Source organism: Acaromyces ingoldii, assembly GCF_003144295.1.
Source record: "Acaromyces ingoldii strain MCA 4198 unplaced genomic scaffold FA10scaffold_1, whole genome shotgun sequence".
NCBI lineage: Eukaryota > Fungi > Basidiomycota > Exobasidiomycetes > Exobasidiales > Cryptobasidiaceae > Acaromyces > Acaromyces ingoldii.
In genome coordinates, this window is record NW_020290247.1 from 1,905,726 (window position 1) to 1,920,340 (window position 14,615).

The 14,615-nt window shown below is 56.4% G+C and overlaps 8 protein-coding genes across 8 annotated transcripts; 4 read left to right on the forward strand and 4 right to left on the reverse strand.

Annotated features, from left to right (window-relative positions):
• On the forward strand, window positions 1-554 carry FA10DRAFT_19505 (hypothetical protein). Its single transcript, XM_025518397.1, has 2 exons — window positions 1-311; window positions 382-554. The coding sequence occupies exons 1-2, from the start codon at window positions 177-179 to the stop codon at window positions 487-489; spliced, it is 243 nt and encodes an 80-aa protein (XP_025380551.1). The 5' UTR covers window positions 1-176; the 3' UTR covers window positions 490-554.
• Window positions 555-1,228: 674 nt separating this feature from the next.
• FA10DRAFT_264013 (epoxide hydrolase N-termina) lies at window positions 1,229-2,949 on the forward strand. Its single transcript, XM_025520471.1, has 8 exons — window positions 1,229-1,584; window positions 1,647-1,725; window positions 1,804-1,921; window positions 1,990-2,033; window positions 2,098-2,170; window positions 2,246-2,531; window positions 2,611-2,651; window positions 2,724-2,949. The coding sequence occupies exons 1-8, from the start codon at window positions 1,496-1,498 to the stop codon at window positions 2,822-2,824; spliced, it is 831 nt and encodes a 276-aa protein (XP_025380552.1). The 5' UTR covers window positions 1,229-1,495; the 3' UTR covers window positions 2,825-2,949.
• On the reverse strand, window positions 2,863-4,255 carry FA10DRAFT_264014 (Fibrillarin). Its single transcript, XM_025520472.1, has 3 exons — window positions 4,154-4,255; window positions 3,394-4,092; window positions 2,863-3,322 (listed from the first exon to the last, which is right to left on the reverse strand). The coding sequence occupies exons 1-3, from the start codon at window positions 4,161-4,163 to the stop codon at window positions 3,003-3,005; spliced, it is 1,029 nt and encodes a 342-aa protein (XP_025380553.1). The 5' UTR covers window positions 4,164-4,255; the 3' UTR covers window positions 2,863-3,002.
• Window positions 4,256-4,457: 202 nt separating this feature from the next.
• Window positions 4,458-6,205, forward strand: FA10DRAFT_264015 (tubulin-domain-containing protein). Its single transcript, XM_025520473.1, has 5 exons — window positions 4,458-4,904; window positions 4,960-5,237; window positions 5,292-5,882; window positions 5,942-6,006; window positions 6,082-6,205. Exons 1-5 carry the CDS (start codon window positions 4,500-4,502, stop codon window positions 6,108-6,110), a joined length of 1,368 nt encoding a protein of 455 aa, XP_025380554.1. The 5' UTR covers window positions 4,458-4,499; the 3' UTR covers window positions 6,111-6,205.
• Window positions 6,206-6,287: 82 nt separating this feature from the next.
• On the forward strand, window positions 6,288-9,289 carry FA10DRAFT_277191 (hypothetical protein). Its single transcript, XM_025523362.1, has 3 exons — window positions 6,288-7,393; window positions 7,458-7,968; window positions 8,028-9,289. Exons 1-3 carry the CDS (start codon window positions 6,704-6,706, stop codon window positions 9,023-9,025), a joined length of 2,199 nt encoding a protein of 732 aa, XP_025380555.1. The 5' UTR covers window positions 6,288-6,703; the 3' UTR covers window positions 9,026-9,289.
• On the reverse strand, window positions 9,191-10,075 carry FA10DRAFT_264017 (hypothetical protein). Its single transcript, XM_025520474.1, has 2 exons — window positions 9,906-10,075; window positions 9,191-9,824 (listed from the first exon to the last, which is right to left on the reverse strand). Exons 1-2 carry the CDS (start codon window positions 10,068-10,070, stop codon window positions 9,303-9,305), a joined length of 687 nt encoding a protein of 228 aa, XP_025380556.1. The 5' UTR covers window positions 10,071-10,075; the 3' UTR covers window positions 9,191-9,302.
• A 249-nt stretch (window positions 10,076-10,324) lies between these two features.
• FA10DRAFT_283010 (hypothetical protein) lies at window positions 10,325-12,188 on the reverse strand (the record flags this gene model as incomplete). Its single annotated transcript, XM_025523809.1, has 5 exons — window positions 10,325-11,108; window positions 11,176-11,385; window positions 11,447-11,485; window positions 11,553-11,681; window positions 11,749-12,188. 5 exons carry the CDS (start codon window positions 12,186-12,188, stop codon window positions 10,325-10,327), a joined length of 1,602 nt encoding a protein of 533 aa, XP_025380557.1.
• A 168-nt stretch (window positions 12,189-12,356) lies between these two features.
• FA10DRAFT_283011 (hypothetical protein) lies at window positions 12,357-14,586 on the reverse strand (the record flags this gene model as incomplete). Its single annotated transcript, XM_025523810.1, has 4 exons — window positions 12,357-13,839; window positions 13,898-13,989; window positions 14,048-14,096; window positions 14,165-14,586. 4 exons carry the CDS (start codon window positions 14,584-14,586, stop codon window positions 12,357-12,359), a joined length of 2,046 nt encoding a protein of 681 aa, XP_025380558.1.
• Between the last annotated feature and the right edge of the window lie 29 nt (window positions 14,587-14,615).

Consider the following 14,615-nt stretch of genomic DNA (forward strand, 5'->3'; position numbering starts at 1 on the left):
AGAAGAAAAAATAGTCCTTCCTGTCTGAGCCTCTTCTTTTTCTCGCTCCCCACACCTCTCCCTGTCGCTTTCGCTCACGCTGGTCGTCGAGCCCAAACTTGATCGTGACTTCTAAATTCGGGAGCGCTGAGACCAAATCTACACCGCGCAAGCTGGACCTGCGTCACCCGTCTGCGATGCGCTTCCTCATCCTGACTCTCGCCATGTCCCTGTTCCTAACGGAACTCTCCGTGCAATGTCAAGCAAAGTCGCTGCACACACTGCACCGTCACCAAGCGATCCTGGCGAAGAGATCTGCCGCGTTCATTAACGTGAGTGAAGCGAGACGAGGTTCATGATCCGGGCTTAATAGGGAACAACGTTGTCACTTTCCCTCAACAGACCAACGCGAATGTAGACGTGGCGATGGAGAAGGCCATGTTGATGACTCCTAGGCCCCCTAAAGCTTACTTCAAGCGAGCTCTGCTCCTCTCGACGACTGTAGTCTAATTTGGGTCAATGTGTGGAAATGAAGGAAGAGATGGCGAACGAGAGACCTGATTGCACAAACACAGGAAGAGACGGTATACGTTTAGGAGGTCTTATCCTTGCGAGTCGTAAACGTACGACGCTTCGTCGACCGTCCTGCCCCATCCTGTCCTTAGGGTTGACCGTTTGTCTTGTTAATCTACTGGCTTTACTTTCCTTCTCTTTGCCTCACTTGTGCTCAAAGTTGTCCATTTGCAACATCATTAACAGTTGATAAATGCTCGGGATTAGGTCAACACTCATCCACTGATCTTTGTACGTTGCCGCTGCTGCTGTGTCTGCGAGACGGTGTCTAGGCGGGGATTTTTTTTTTTTAAGAAAGCCAAAGCGCAAGCTTAGTGACGGAAATGTAGACCTTGGTCACCCTTTAAAGAGCGCTTGAGGATACCGGCTGCTGCGACTAGAGTTGAGGCTTCAGCGTCTCCTTCAATCTCGCGATTATTGCACGGTATAACTTAGAATCGGTTCACTCCGTGACGGTCGGCAAAGCGCTTGCAGCACATCGAACCTGCATTGAATCCTTATTGGCGCTTCACTCATGTTTTGGCGCACTTTTCCGTGCCGTCTTGCATGCAGCCCCTGTTCACAGTCTTCATCAAGTCTCTGATTTACGTGACAAAATATACCGAATTCCCTGACCGTTTGGTGACCGGTGATCTATGCAACCAAAAGTGCAAACATGAATCTCACTCAAACACCAACTCTCGGTAGCTATTCAGCCATCATTGCTGCCTCCTCTGATCAAATCCAGACTCATCGCACGTACGGGCCGAAATTCCGGCTTTGGTGCTCCGCTCCTTCGTCGACCTTTTGAGAGGGTGGGCTGTCGCGCGCGCACAATATCGGCTCTCGGCCACAATTGGGCCGGATAAATAGGACGCAGGCGCACAAGCCAACTCTGGGGGAACTCCCGCAAATCCTCCTTTTCTCAACTACCGGTTGAGTCGTTGACGGCACTGGCGACAAGATGGCTGGGGGCGGTGACTCGATTCCCAAGGCGTGCATCTTTGACATTGGGGGCGTTGTCGTTGGTTCCCCGCTCGTAGGCATCAACGAGTGAGTGTGCCAGTATGGTGTTCCTTTTCGCAGCGTCTTACGCAGAGGCGATTGTCGCGCAGGTACGAGAAAGAGCGTGGCCTGCCCTTCAACTATCTCAATGTCGCCATCACACAGACTGGGAAGTCAGGCGCGTTCCAGGTGAGTTGCCCTGATCTGTCTCACGCCTCATAGCGCCCCTGGCCTGGAAGCTGACGGACGAACCATTGCAAACCGCAGAGACTGGAACGATCCGAGATCGACATGTACACTTTCTATGAGGCGTTTGGCAAGGAACTCAGCCAAGTCGACCTCATGAATCGATGGTTCACCGAATTCTGCAAGGCAAGAGGCACTGGTGAGCTGAGGAGTCGGATGCTGACAAGAAAAGAGATCGAATTGCTAACCCAAACCGGCATCGCGCAGAGGTGCCAAAACTCCCAACATCGCTCACAGTCGATGGTCGAGAGGTGAGTTCCTCCTGTTGCTGTGCGGTCCGATCTGCAGATTCTTTCGCTGAATGGTTTATTCCAGCTTTTTGGCCTGATGATGAAGCAATCGACGAAAGCGGACGCGAAGATGGTCGCAGCAATTGAGAAGCTTCGCGGTAAGGGCCCCCGGTTTTGTTGCTCGCCCTTCCCTTCCTTTCGCTTTTGACTGACGTATGGGGTGTTGCATGCAGCCTCTGGTAACTTCAAAGTGGCCGCACTGACCAACAACTTCTCCCCGCCCACCCAGCCGCCATCCGGCAGCGGCAGTGCAAGGGGAGGGCGCGTGCCTTCGCTCGAGGAGGAGCTCGACCACCTCGGCATCGGTCAGGGCACCCGCCAGATCAAGGGCCTCTTCCACCACTACATTGAGAGTGCAAAGGTTGGCATGCGCAAGCCCGAAGAGGGCTTCTACAAGTATGCCTTGGACCTGCTCGGCGTCAAGCCAGAGGAGACGGTGTTTCTCGACGACATCGGAATGTGAGTCTGCCGACCCCTTTCTCCTCCTCAACAGCTCTGACGCTGTCTTTCCTTCTTGTTCGATCTTCTGGCAAACCAGCAATCTCAAAGCGGCGCAGAAGCTCGGTATAAAGACGATCCGTGAGTGCCATTGTGCCCCCCCCTCCAACGTGTGTGCTCTCCCCAATTGCTCAATCTTCTTGACTGGAGAAGGTGTCTCTCCCAAATCGTCCCTCCCCGCGCTCCAAGAGCTCGAGAAAGTCGTTGGGATGAAGCTCCTCGAAGGCGACGATGCTGCACGATCAAAATTGTAGCAGCACGGACAAATCTCGGAGCACTAGTCACGCCATTTTGCAAGAATCGTATCAATGATAGGTAGCCAGATGAGAGAAAAAGTAGAGACAGACCGTTAAAGAGAAGAATAGAAGAGAAAGGGGGAAGGGATAGAGCTGATGTACAAGGAGAGACGAGCAAGAGGCGGGCGATGCCACACTACTTGTGGCGCTGGTAGACGGAGGTGACGATGCAGTGATCCCTCTCGTATGGCTCAAGCGAGAGCTGCTCCTTTGGCCTCAGGTTGGCCTCTTGCATCTTCTTGACCTCTCCCGCAAAGACGGCTTCCGGAACGGCAGTCGAGTCAATGCAGCTTGCCTTGATACTGATGAGCGCAGCACCGCCGTCCTTGAGGAAGTGCGAGGCGTTGAGCGCGACGATACGCGCCTGGTCCGGCTGGGCCACATCGGCAAAGATGGTGTCGACCATGCCGATGAGCATGCGGTACTTTTGAGGGTGACGAGCATCCTCGATGATGGCTGTGAAAGTGAGAAGAAAAGTCCGCGTCAGCCCGTGAACGACTTCCCGTATGATCAATAGGAACACCTACGGATGACATTTGTCCGCTTCTTGGCCATGTTGATAAGATCTCGGCCACTGCGGTGGCTGAACTCGACGGCGTAGACGGTTCCCGTGGGGCCAACAACATCGGCGACGTGGCTCACACTGGTTCCGCTGGCGGCACCGAGGTAGAGAACCTTCTTGCCCGGCTCGATGTGGATGTGGTCCAGACCACCGAGTACACCGGCAGCCAGCTTGGACCTGAAGGGGTTCCAGACCCTGTACTCGGTCTTGGTGCTCAGTCCAGACTCATCCTCACTGGGTGTCTCCACACTGATGCGCTTCTCGGCGTAGACGGCCTCTCCGGGCACGAGGTTCTTGGTGACGAGGAGGTGCTCCTTGCCCTCGGCGATGAAGATGCCCGGGTGACGGTGAGGCTTGACAATGACGTTGGAACCGCCCTTGGCACCACCCCTGGCACCACCTCTTCCACCTCGTGCGCCGCCACGACCGCCACGGCCGCCCGGAGCGCCACGGCCACCTCCTCGAGGCCCACCTCGGCCACCAGGCGCACCCCTGCCGCCTCCTCGACCACCGCCGCGTCCACCGCGATCGCCACCAAAGCCGCCGCCAAAGCCACCGCGGCCGCCTCCTCGACCACCGCCGCGTCCACCGCGGTCGCCACCAAATCCGCCCCGGCCACCGCCACGACCACCGCCGCCAAAGCCACCTCGTCCTCCTCGGTCACCTAACGACACGATTTGGTCTTGTCAGCTTCCGTTAGACCCCATCACGTAAGCCGGACTCACCGAATGCCATTTGTGCAGATGAGTCTTCTTCTCCTTCTCCTCTTGGGATGCTGTTGATTTCTGTGACTCAGTCCTCTGTTAGCAGCGTCGCTATGCTGCTCTCGTCACTCGGCCAGATTGAGAAGAGAAGGAAGAATTTCCCATTTTTTTTGCGGCCTGTCCTCTTCAGAATCAAGGACGGCAGAAATTTGTCGGCACGTGAGGAAAACCTTACATAAGCCAGTCAGCCCTAATTTCAGACGCGCTCCCCCCTCTCGAGACGTGTAGGGAACCAACACATCCTCCTCCTCCTCCTCCTCCTCCTCCTCGTCTCTTAGAGCTCGTCGACGACAGGGCCGGTCAAGAGATGCCTCGCGAGCTTATCACGCTTCAGGCGGGTCAGTGCGGTAACCAGGTCGGCTCGCACTTCTGGGAGCATCTCTGCAGAGATCATGGTATCGCAAAGGATGGCACGCTGGAGGACTACGCGAGTGAGGGGCTAGCCAACGATCGCAAGGACGTATTTTTTTACCAGGCCGACGACGAGCACTATGTTCCGAGAGCCATCCTTGTCGATCTGGAGCCGCGAGTGATCAACAACATTATGAGCGGGCCATACAAGAACCTGTACAACCCGGAGAATGTCTACAAGTCCAAGAATGGAGGTGGTGCGGGCAACAATTGGGCCCAGGGCTACGGCGCAGGCGAGCAGATTGCCGATGAGCTCATTGAGATGGTCGAACGCGAAGCCGATGGAAGTGACAGCCTCGAGGTGTGTTTGCGAAGCAATTGGAAGCGACGGGTAGCGAGCTGACTCACAGATGCAGGGCTTCATGCTCATGCACTCGATTGCCGGCGGGACTGGATCGGGCTTGGGCTCGTTCCTGCTCGAGAGGCTCTCCGACGCCTATCCAAAGAAGCTCATTCAGACCTACAGTGTCTTTCCAAACACCGAGGAGACTTCCGACGTCGTTGTTCAGCCATACAACTCGGTCCTTGCTATTAAAAGACTTGTCGATAACGCCGACAGTGTCGTGGTCCTCGACAATGCTGCTCTCGCGAGAATTGCAAGCGACCGACTTCACATTCAGAATCCAAGCTACGAGTGAGTGACAGCTAAGTGTCTGACAAGTGCACCGTCATTGACCGTTTCACACAGCCAAACGAACCAATTGGTGAGCACCGTCATGGGCGCCTCGACGACGACGCTCCGCTACCCGGGATACATGAACAACGACTTGACAGGGATGATTGCGTCACTCATCCCGACACCACGAGCTCATTTCCTCATGACCTCGTACACGCCCTTTACCTCCGACACCATCGATCGAGGCAAGGCCACTACCAAGACGTCGGTGCTGGACGTCATGAGGAGGCTGCTGCAGCCTAAGAATCGTATGGTTTCGACGCAGGGCGCCACCAAGTCGGCGTGCTACGTCTCGATCCTTAACATTATCCAAGGCGATTCGATCGATCCCCGAGACGTGCACAAGTCTTTGCTTCGCATTCGCGAGCGGCATTTGGCCTCCTTTATTCCCTGGGGGCCCGCCAGCATCCAGGTTGCCCTCACAAAACGGAGTCCGTATACGCCGGCCTCGCACAGGGTCAGTGGATTGATGCTGGCCAACCACACCGGCATTGCCGGCATCTTCAAGAGGACGGTGGACCAGTACGACAAGCTCCGGAGAAGGAATGCATTCCTGGACATGTACCGGAAGGAAGCGGTCATTGGAGACGACCTGAGCCAATTGTGAGTCCGTTCTTGTATATTCGAGCTTCTCACGCCGGCTGACTCCTAGTTGCACACAGCGACGAGGCCCGAGAAACGGTAGCGGAGCTCATGACGGAGTACCGTGCCGCAGAGAGTCCTGATTGTGAGGCCACTCCCGATGCCTGAAGCTGCCCGGTCTTTGTGTGCTCACCGCTGTTGTCTTTCCCACACCACACAGATATCACCGGCAAGACCGACGAAGCTTGACTGTTGCCGTTCTCCTGACTCTGTATTCATGTGTAAAATAACGTTATTGCCCTGACTTGGGATGAGGCTGTCGAATGAGAGACACTAAAGCGAAAAAAAGCCTATCCCGGCCCACGCGAGCTCGGTCAGGAAAAATAGCTGCTTTCTGTCCCCCTGATCGTTCCTTGCGCGAAAGGACTCGACAACATCCATTCACTACTGTCATCATCAGAAGACCGACTTCTGCTGCAAATCTTTGGATTGCTCTCCCTTCTCTGTCCCTCGATACGACCCCTTTGCACGCCGCGATTCGCATTTGTTACGACGACGACTACGGCCTCGGTCCTGGCACCCGTCTCTGTTGACGTGTCAAGGTTGTATTTTCACCTTTCTCTGTCTCTCTGTCTCTCTTTGGATCTCGACTATCCTCCTCTCTTCTTCTCTTCTTTTCTCTCTCTTGGGATCACCTCGTCACTTTTGGACTATCGTATTGCGATCGCTCTTGACGACTGCCTGCAGTACTGGACGCAACTCCTAAGGAAGCTGTAAATCGACAGGCACTACCTCTCTTTTCACGACGCATACAACACTCAGCGAATTTCACACACGTAGTCATGGCCGACGACTTGCAACGCTCGCTCGACGGAATGTCATTGCAGCCTCCTCAGCAGCAAGCGCACTCTCAGGCACAGAGACAAGGCTCCTTTTCGTCTGGCGGCTCGGGATTGCCCTCGCCATCTCAGCCTCCCCAGTCGGTTCACGCACCTCCGGGCTATGGCAGTATGCATTCAGTCTCGAGCAACAATCATGGAAGCGGTGGCGAGAGCGCTTCAGCTCGCTTCGAGCGCTTCTTTAGCTCTGGAAACGCATCGTCACCGGGCGAAGGCGGTCCGGCTTCCCATCACCAATTCGGTCATCAAGCTGCCAGCATCGGGCCAGGCAGCTCAGCAGCGGGTCTGGCCTCGAATGGCGCCTTTGGCAGTTTCGGCCATGCCTTTGGCGGCTCCACAGGCTCTGCCGGCGGCTCAGCTTTTGGTGGCACCGGGCCCGGTTTGAGGAGCAAATCGAGCGGCATCCGAGGCGGTCTCCCCTCGCAGTGGGGCGCCGTTTCTGATACGTTTTCGGCCACCTCCCCAACAACGACGCCTGCCTTTCTAGGATCCAACAGTCAGGCTGGTTCCGGCTTCTTGAACCAGGGTCAGGGTGCAGCTACTGGTATTCTCGATGACGACATTATTCCCACGGCCATTGTCGTCAAGAACATTCCCTTCAGTATCAAGCGAGAGCAGCTTCTCCAGATCATTGTGAGCATCATGACAGGAACCACCTCTTTTCACCGAAGCTGATGGTCTGTTTTTCTTCACACAGGAGGATTTGCAGATCCCAATGCCCTATGCTTTCAACTATCACTTCGATCAAGGCGTCTTTCGCGGGCTGGCATTTGCAAACTTCCGCTCGGGCGAGGAGGCCGATGCCGTTGTAGCTGCCCTCAATGGCTTCGACGTCAGTGGCCGTAAGCTTCGGGTCGAGTACAAGAAGGTGCTCCAGGCTGGGGAGAAGGAGCGCATCGAAAAAGAAAAGGCGATCAAGCGCATGCAGAGCATGCAGATGGAAAAGGAGCGAGAGCGAGTGCGCAGGCATCAGCTCGACGGAAGCGATTACGGCCAGCCGCCTATGCCTGGCCAACAGCACGATCCATTGATGATGCAAAGCTACGGAAATGACCCTTCGATCTTTTCGACGTCGAACATTGACCCGCCGGCGGCTTCACATGCACCTTTGACGGCTGACACCCTTCGCGTTGTCGATCAGCAGAATGGCGTTGACCTGGGCACCACTTCGGACCGCTCAGCTGCTGGCGCTTCTTCAAAGAAAGAAGGTAAGTGCGCCGTAGGACACCTAGCAAAAGATCAATGTGCTCATGAAGTTTGCTTGCAGAGCTTGATCTCAACGACCCTGCAACTCTGGAAATCTACTCGCGGGTGCTCCTGTTTAAGGATGACCGGATGCGAGACGAGCTTTCGTTCTCCAAGTCGCTCTCGCCGATGGAGAGAAGGACGGTCCACTTGGTTGCTCAGAAGCTCGGCCTGTACCACTACAGCATGGGAGAAGGCGATGAGCGATATGTCATTGTGACCAAGAACGAGGTGCAAAACCAGCACAAGACTCTGCGCAGCCAGGCATCCACCATCGGACGATCCAATCGGGGCGACATGACGGGTGGGAGCGTGCAAAACGGTCTTTTGGCGCCTGGAAGCAGCCTCACCACGGGTCGTAGCGGCTTGCGGTCCAAGAAGAGCGCCCCCGATATGAAGCGCCCCCGGGACCGTGAGGGTGACGGGAGCCTGGCAAGCGCCTTTGTCTTCGGCAGTGGTGCAAACCAGGGTAGTCAGACAGGGTATAATAATGGCTTGCTTGCACCCGGTGGGAATGCAGGTATGACTCGAAAGAGCAACGGGAACCTGCGGGAAGGGTACAGCGCGACGATGGGCAGACGACCTCAGGCTGGCGGGATCGGAGGAGCGGCAGGGTTGCAGAGCCTCTTTTCGAGCCCATTTGACGTCCCACCTGTCCCATCGCTTCCGTCCTCGGCTCTCAACGGCAATGGCATCACCTACGGCGACTCAAGCCCTTCGCCAAGCGGCTTGAACAGCAACAACGGAAGTCTTTCTGCTGCTACAAGTCAGCATGTTCTCCGACAGCCGGCAGGGCCCAATGCCACCTCGAGAGGTTTCGCTCAGAGAGCAAGGATCCCTTTGCATCAAGGCCAGAGCGGCGAGAGCCCTTCACGAGAGCAGCAGCCCACGCCAACGTCTTCTTCTTCGGTGTACGATTCGCGCAGTAATGATGACCAACAACAACAACCACGCTACTATGAAAACCACGAGCACCTCGCCGATGCCGACGTGCGAACACACTCGCCCCTTGAGGTGTAAGCGCAATCGGAAAGCCGGCAATATAACACGATGGACGAAGACTCGAACGCCGACGCCGATGACAGAATGATCTTACTCTTCGCTTGTTCTCCTTTTCTTTCCATCTCCAACCCAAGCGAAAGCTATGTATGCACTGAAGATCACAGCACACCACCACCAGATACTCTCAATATCCTTTTCTCTCGCTCTCTCTCATATCTTAACCTCTCTCTTTTCGGCTCCTATGGTCCTTTGAATTGAATGTGAACTCTTCTTACGATGTGTACAGCCTTCGAGCTCAAGCAGGGCCTTGGCCTGGCACCCTCGCTGCTTCTTCCCTGTCAGGTACTGCTTCAGAAGCCTCAACGACGCCCCGTCCCCTACCCCGTGCACCCTCGAATAGGGACTTGTATCCATCCTCACCCTCCCACTTGTTGAACATCTTGGCCGTGTCGTCGGCATTGGGCGTGCCGCCCAACGGGTCCGCGCCGTGCTCGACGAGCACCCGGGCGACCTCGTCGTAGCCCTTGAACACGGCACCAGCTAGGGGCGACTGGCCCTTTCCGTTGAGCTGGTTCGGATCGGGCCCAGACGCGTACGAGTGCCGCCTGGCCGTCGTCGCACCGTCCGCACCGGCGCCATTTCCAGGCGGCGGGCCAGAGTAGTCGAGTTCGAGCATGCTGCGCACGAGCGAAGCGTGGCCGTGGTAGGCCGCAAGCATCAGGAGAGTGTTGCCGCCGTTGTTGGTCAGATTCGGAGGCAGGCCTGCCGAGAGGTAGTGGAGGAGGTCCGGGGAGCCCTGTCGGGCAAGGTCGAACATCTGCAAGGGAACAAAGCCAATCGCGGGGAGATGAGCAGAAGAAGAGGAGAGGGAAAGCCGGGTGCGGCGGACGATACTCACGCGCGAAGCAAAGTCAAGCGCTTCGTTCGGCAGTGCAGAGACGTCGGCTGGTCTGCCATCGGGAACGGGCGTGGAAGCCTGAGCCTGAGCCTGAGCCTGGACCTGGGCCTCAGTGGCGGCAGGAGCCGTTCGGTCTTTTTCTGTGTCAACTGCAACGGGCGACATGGTTGCTTGTGTTCTTGGTGTGGCGAATGTAAAGACGCAGTCCTGTCAAAAGTGGAGCAAAAAGTGACGACAAGCGCGCTTTGGTCATGCCTTGTTTTTTTCTCGCAGGGTCTTCATTTACGTCTATGCTACGGGAATGTATTGCCTCAAAGAATGCGAAGACGAGCGGGGTGTGAGGAGGATGGGGATGAGGACATACACGGTTCAACCACTGGTCCGTAGAAGGAGCTGTACAAACAAGCTTGCGCATTCATCTAGCTTCGTTGCCCACTGCCAAAGGCTCCCCCGACCCAACCAGTGAGGCGGCCAAGGTAGCCCTGCTCACTTTGTGGTTGGAGATTGGCGCCGTTGCCTCGAATGCCAAGCACCCGATGCGCTTTCCCACCCCGCCGTCCAGAAAGCCGCTCTTCTCTCCGATCCTCAAATCCAGAGAGGTGGGGCGATGAAGGCGAGTGTGCGTTGTCGTCGTCGTCATCGTTGTCGTAGACATCGGCGTCGGCATCCATTTCCACACCGCGCCAGGCTCTCGCAACATACGCAGCACGACGTCCCTCTTCGTCTTGCCCGTCTTCGTCTTCCTCGTCAACCCTGTATCCTCCTGCACGCGATGCGCCGCGCAGATTGACCCTCGGAAGTTCGTCCTCATGCTCTTCGTCGTCATCATCGAAAGCATCGTCGCCCTCTTCTCCGCTTCTTCTCCCCCTCGTCCTAGCCCATTCGCCCTCTGGTCCAGGTAATCTGACAGCGCCCGATCCCTCTGCCTCTTCGAGTCCCTCGCTCGCCACAGCCGAGTAACGCTTGACAAAGACTGGGATCATGACAGCCAGGCAGACGCCGGCGAGCAGGAGGAAGTTGCGGACAGAAACGAGGTGGAAGTCGTCTGCCGACGTCATCTGGTCCAGCTTCTCGCCAATGGTGACGTGGATGACCGAGACGGCAAATATTCCAAAGAAGGTAGAGACCCAAAAGAGGCCAATGCCGATGCCCAGGTGCGGTGCGAGGATGTTGACAACATTGTGAGGGGGCAGCGGCATCATCCTAGCAAGTTGATGCAAGGGTCAGAATGGCACCTGGAAAGTACAAGACGAAGAGAAACGCAACGCACCGAATCACAATCATGTAGCTGAGCATGTTGTCGTTGTGCCGTGCGAGCACCTCGCCCCAGGCGTCCACTCGTGCCTTCCATTTCGGCATGGCGACGAGTACGGCACCAAGCTGTTGGCTGATGAGATAACAAATCGTCGCGCCCGTGGCCACCGAGGCGCAAACGATGGGCAATGCCAGAGGGACACCCCACATTGCTCCAGCGATGATGCTAGACAGAAGGAGTCAGGAAAACTGGTGGATCGGTAAGCATCCTCGTCTGTGGAGCTCACCTCATGTACATAGATCCTGGTACGGAGAAGGCTTGGAGGCTGTTTGGAAAGAGTGGGTGTGGGATGATGAGCTCGTAGAAAGTGAGACGATGCAAGTTGTACGCACAACATGTATATGACGATCCAGCAGAACATAACTCTTGCAAAATACTCGTCCTTGTACCCTTGAAGGACAGCGTTGAGAGCCTTGAGCTGCTCAAACGAGCGCGGAATCTTGAGCTTGGAACGGTCCTCGCTGCAGGCAAAGTCCCCTCGTTAGCACAAGGTATGGAAGACACGATATTTCGTCTGCTGATACACACTCATCGATGGGCGGCAGAACAAACCAAAGGGTGAGAAAGAGAAGGAGAGCGCAGACGACAAACAGCGCGCCAAAGTTGAGACCAGCTCGCAAAAGCGTCCGATTTCTGAAACTGCGAAAGGAGGCGTCCTCTGCTGCTTTTGCCGAGGCCCTCGCCTCCCGTGCTTCTTCGTCGAGCGACTCCTCAACATCTCCCTCGCCTTCACGAGGCATGGCGATGGACGACTGCGAGCCGTTTGCTGCCTTGTTGCTTTTGAAGACCTGCAACGCGTGGCGAGAGTGTACCGACTCAGCGTCGGTGTTGTCAGCTTCGGCAGCGACTGTCGGCTGGCTCGCCGCTGCAACTGTCGTCTTCGCTGTCTTCGGCTTCGTCGTCGTCGTCGTCGTCGTCGTCGTATTCCCAGCGCTATTGCTGGGTCTGGCGGTCGTGTGAGGGGTCATGGCTCGAAAGGGGTAGTGCGGGAGGGGGTAACTCGACCTTGAAATATCAGGGCGATTCGTCGCGCACCTAGCGCACAAGCCACGTGAGATTGGAGCAGATCTGACACATACACTATTGAGATGAGGTTGGAGACGAGACCGAAAAGGGAGAGAGGTGAGAGTACAATGTCAAGGGTCGACGGCCCAGTCAGGCCGCCGCGGTAGTGAGGGATGTGAAAGGACTCTATTTGAGGCCTTGGCAGACGTACTGCCGTTGCCCAGCAGCGCACCCGCTGAAGCGCTCTTGCCCACCGGCTGTTTCTCTCCTTGCCCATTAGATGCCGGTGACATTGGGCTGGCGCTTCCTGGCGGAGCATTGGGATCGTATAATGCGCGATCACCTCTCCGGCCCCTCCCGAGGCCACCGGTACTGCCGCTGCCACTGCTGCCGCTGCCTTGCAAATTGATAGAATTCGTGGGCGAAGGAGGCCGGAAATTGAGTTGGGCGGTCGGTGACACCGAAGGAGACACGCCCGGGCTTTGACCAAGAAAAGGCGGTCGCACCAGCTGCTGTGTGGGCCGCGCATTGGCCCTATTTTGGGGATCCGACGCACTGACACGATGCTCACGACCGGAAGCACCCGTCGAGTGTCGGTGATGTAGTGTGGGGTGGCTGCTACCATAACCTGCTTGCGGCTGTGGTGGCTGGCCAGCGGCAGCCCAGGCTGGATAGACGTAGTTCCCCGGGGGCATGCTTTCGGGACCAGCTTGGTAAGAGTAAGGGTACCATTGCTGATTCGGCAGTTGAGACGCAGGCAAAGGTGCACCACTGCCACCATAGGAAAACGGCGTGGGCGGGCCGGATCTCTTGGCGCTTCTAGTCTCGCTCCCGCTTCCCTCGCCTCCAGTCACGCTTCCTGCATCTGTACTGATGCTTGTCGAGCGGCTGCTGGCACTTGGGCTTGCTTGAGCCTGAGGAACGATGCCAGCGCTTTCGCCCTGAGGTCCCGACCACGCGTAGGGGCCCGGACCTGTCTGTTGCTGAAAGTGGTAGAAAGGCCGATTTTGTCCCGAACTGGCAAAGTTGGCATAGTTGGCTGGAGGGTATTGAGCCCAAGGCTGGCCCATGGCTGGGTAGCCGTACGGGTACTGGTTGCTGGCAGATGCGTGGGAATTGTAGGCCTGAAATTGAGAAGATTGGTACGGATCGTGCAAAGGCGGCGTTGCCGATGTTCTGACAGCCGGGTAAGGCTTGGCAGTCGACCTGACAAATGAGGGAGAAGGGGGAGATGAAGAGGAAAGATTCTGGCTTCGCTCGCTCAATTGTCGCTCGACTCCTTGTACGTCGCTTATTTGCGAGGGAGTCGCTGAGGCAGATGACTTTTTGCTGCTTCCGGCCTCAGCCGTCTCGTCTTCGCCAAAGATCCTCTGCCTTGCCTCACGATACTTGGTCTCTTTCTCCGCCATTGTCAACATCCTGCGGTCCTTTGCATCCTCGCCCGCAGACACTCTGGGTGACTGAGATCTCGAGACATCTCGCTTCATGATCTTGATGCCGGCGCTTGCGGTCCCAGCGGGTAGCCCAGACATGCCCGACGGCGGAGTAGCGAGCGTGAAAGAAGGCTCCGACAGTCGCTCGCACTCGACCAGTTCAATGAGGCTTTTTTCCGGGCTGGAAGGCGAAATGGTCAAAAGGGGTCTCAGGGGGGTGGTACTTGAATGTGACTCACATTGCTGTTGATTCCTGCTTGTTGAGGATGATTGCCTTCGTGGTGGGCTCAAGATTGTGCTGTAAGTTGAAATGGTCGGCCACCTTATGTACCTGTCGGTACCACTGTTAGCATCTTTTAATCTCTCGACTAGCATACGAATGTACCTACCAAAAGCCTCTGATAGGTGTTCATGAGAGGGAGCTCCCATTGCTGACAGCTGTCGACAAGGCAATACCGGTCAGATTCCTGCCAGACCAGGTGTCCCAGTCGCACGAAGATCCTCACCTGGTGTCTTTGATCCTTTCTTCAAAATCCTTTGCATGCTTGGAAATAAAGATGCGGTCCCGTGGGTTGCGAAGAGCGTCTATCAGCGCAGGCTCCATGCACGGTTTCAATAGCGACGGGCTAGGCGCAGGAACGTTTGTGCACTCTGTGTCCTTGTCGTCAGCCATATTGTCCGATGACCTTCTCTTCTCGTCGTCGCCATCGTCATTGTTCGCTTTCGCATCACTATTATCGTCTAGTGCAAGCGAAGCAACTAAGACCTGAATCGCATCCTTCGAGTCAGGGGTCGCTGTCTCGAGTTCAAGCGCTGAGGACGCGCTCGCCGCCTGTGTTTCTTCTTGCTGTCGTTCGTTCGACGTGGACGGCGCACTGGCCGAGTCATTTCCAACCTCCCCTTCCTCGGCCCTCCTAGTGGCCATCATTACTGCGAGCAACGCCGGTCTAGACTACC

Excerpts from the sequence above, each read along its gene's own strand:
- FA10DRAFT_19505 (XM_025518397.1), top strand. The coding sequence starts at position 177 with ATGCGCTTCCTCATCCTGACTCTCGCCATGTCCCTGTTCCTAACGGAA. Across the intron at positions 312-381 it reads GATCTGCCGCGTTCATTAAC|ACCAACGCGAATGTAGACGT; the intron begins GTGAGTGAAGCG and ends TTCCCTCAACAG.
- FA10DRAFT_264013 (XM_025520471.1), top strand. The coding sequence starts at position 1,496 with ATGGCTGGGGGCGGTGACTCGATTCCCAAGGCGTGCATCTTTGACATT. Across the intron at positions 1,585-1,646 it reads CCGCTCGTAGGCATCAACGA|GTACGAGAAAGAGCGTGGCC; the intron begins GTGAGTGTGCCA and ends ATTGTCGCGCAG. Across the intron at positions 2,171-2,245 it reads AGCAATTGAGAAGCTTCGCG|CCTCTGGTAACTTCAAAGTG; the intron begins GTAAGGGCCCCC and ends TGTTGCATGCAG.
- FA10DRAFT_264014 (XM_025520472.1), bottom strand. Across the intron at positions 3,323-3,393 it reads GAAGCGGACAAATGTCATCC|CCATCATCGAGGATGCTCGT; the intron begins GTAGGTGTTCCT and ends TCACTTTCACAG.
- FA10DRAFT_264015 (XM_025520473.1), top strand. The coding sequence starts at position 4,500 with ATGCCTCGCGAGCTTATCACGCTTCAGGCGGGTCAGTGCGGTAACCAG. Across the intron at positions 4,905-4,959 it reads ATGGAAGTGACAGCCTCGAG|GGCTTCATGCTCATGCACTC; the intron begins GTGTGTTTGCGA and ends TCACAGATGCAG. Across the intron at positions 5,883-5,941 it reads GGAGACGACCTGAGCCAATT|CGACGAGGCCCGAGAAACGG; the intron begins GTGAGTCCGTTC and ends AGTTGCACACAG.
- FA10DRAFT_277191 (XM_025523362.1), top strand. The coding sequence starts at position 6,704 with ATGGCCGACGACTTGCAACGCTCGCTCGACGGAATGTCATTGCAGCCT. Across the intron at positions 7,394-7,457 it reads AGCAGCTTCTCCAGATCATT|GAGGATTTGCAGATCCCAAT; the intron begins GTGAGCATCATG and ends TTCTTCACACAG. Across the intron at positions 7,969-8,027 it reads CGCTTCTTCAAAGAAAGAAG|AGCTTGATCTCAACGACCCT; the intron begins GTAAGTGCGCCG and ends GTTTGCTTGCAG.
- FA10DRAFT_264017 (XM_025520474.1), bottom strand. The coding sequence starts at position 10,070 with ATGTCGCCCGTTGCAGTTGACACAGAAAAAGACCGAACGGCTCCTGCC. Across the intron at positions 9,825-9,905 it reads CGCTTGACTTTGCTTCGCGC|ATGTTCGACCTTGCCCGACA; the intron begins GTGAGTATCGTC and ends GTTCCCTTGCAG.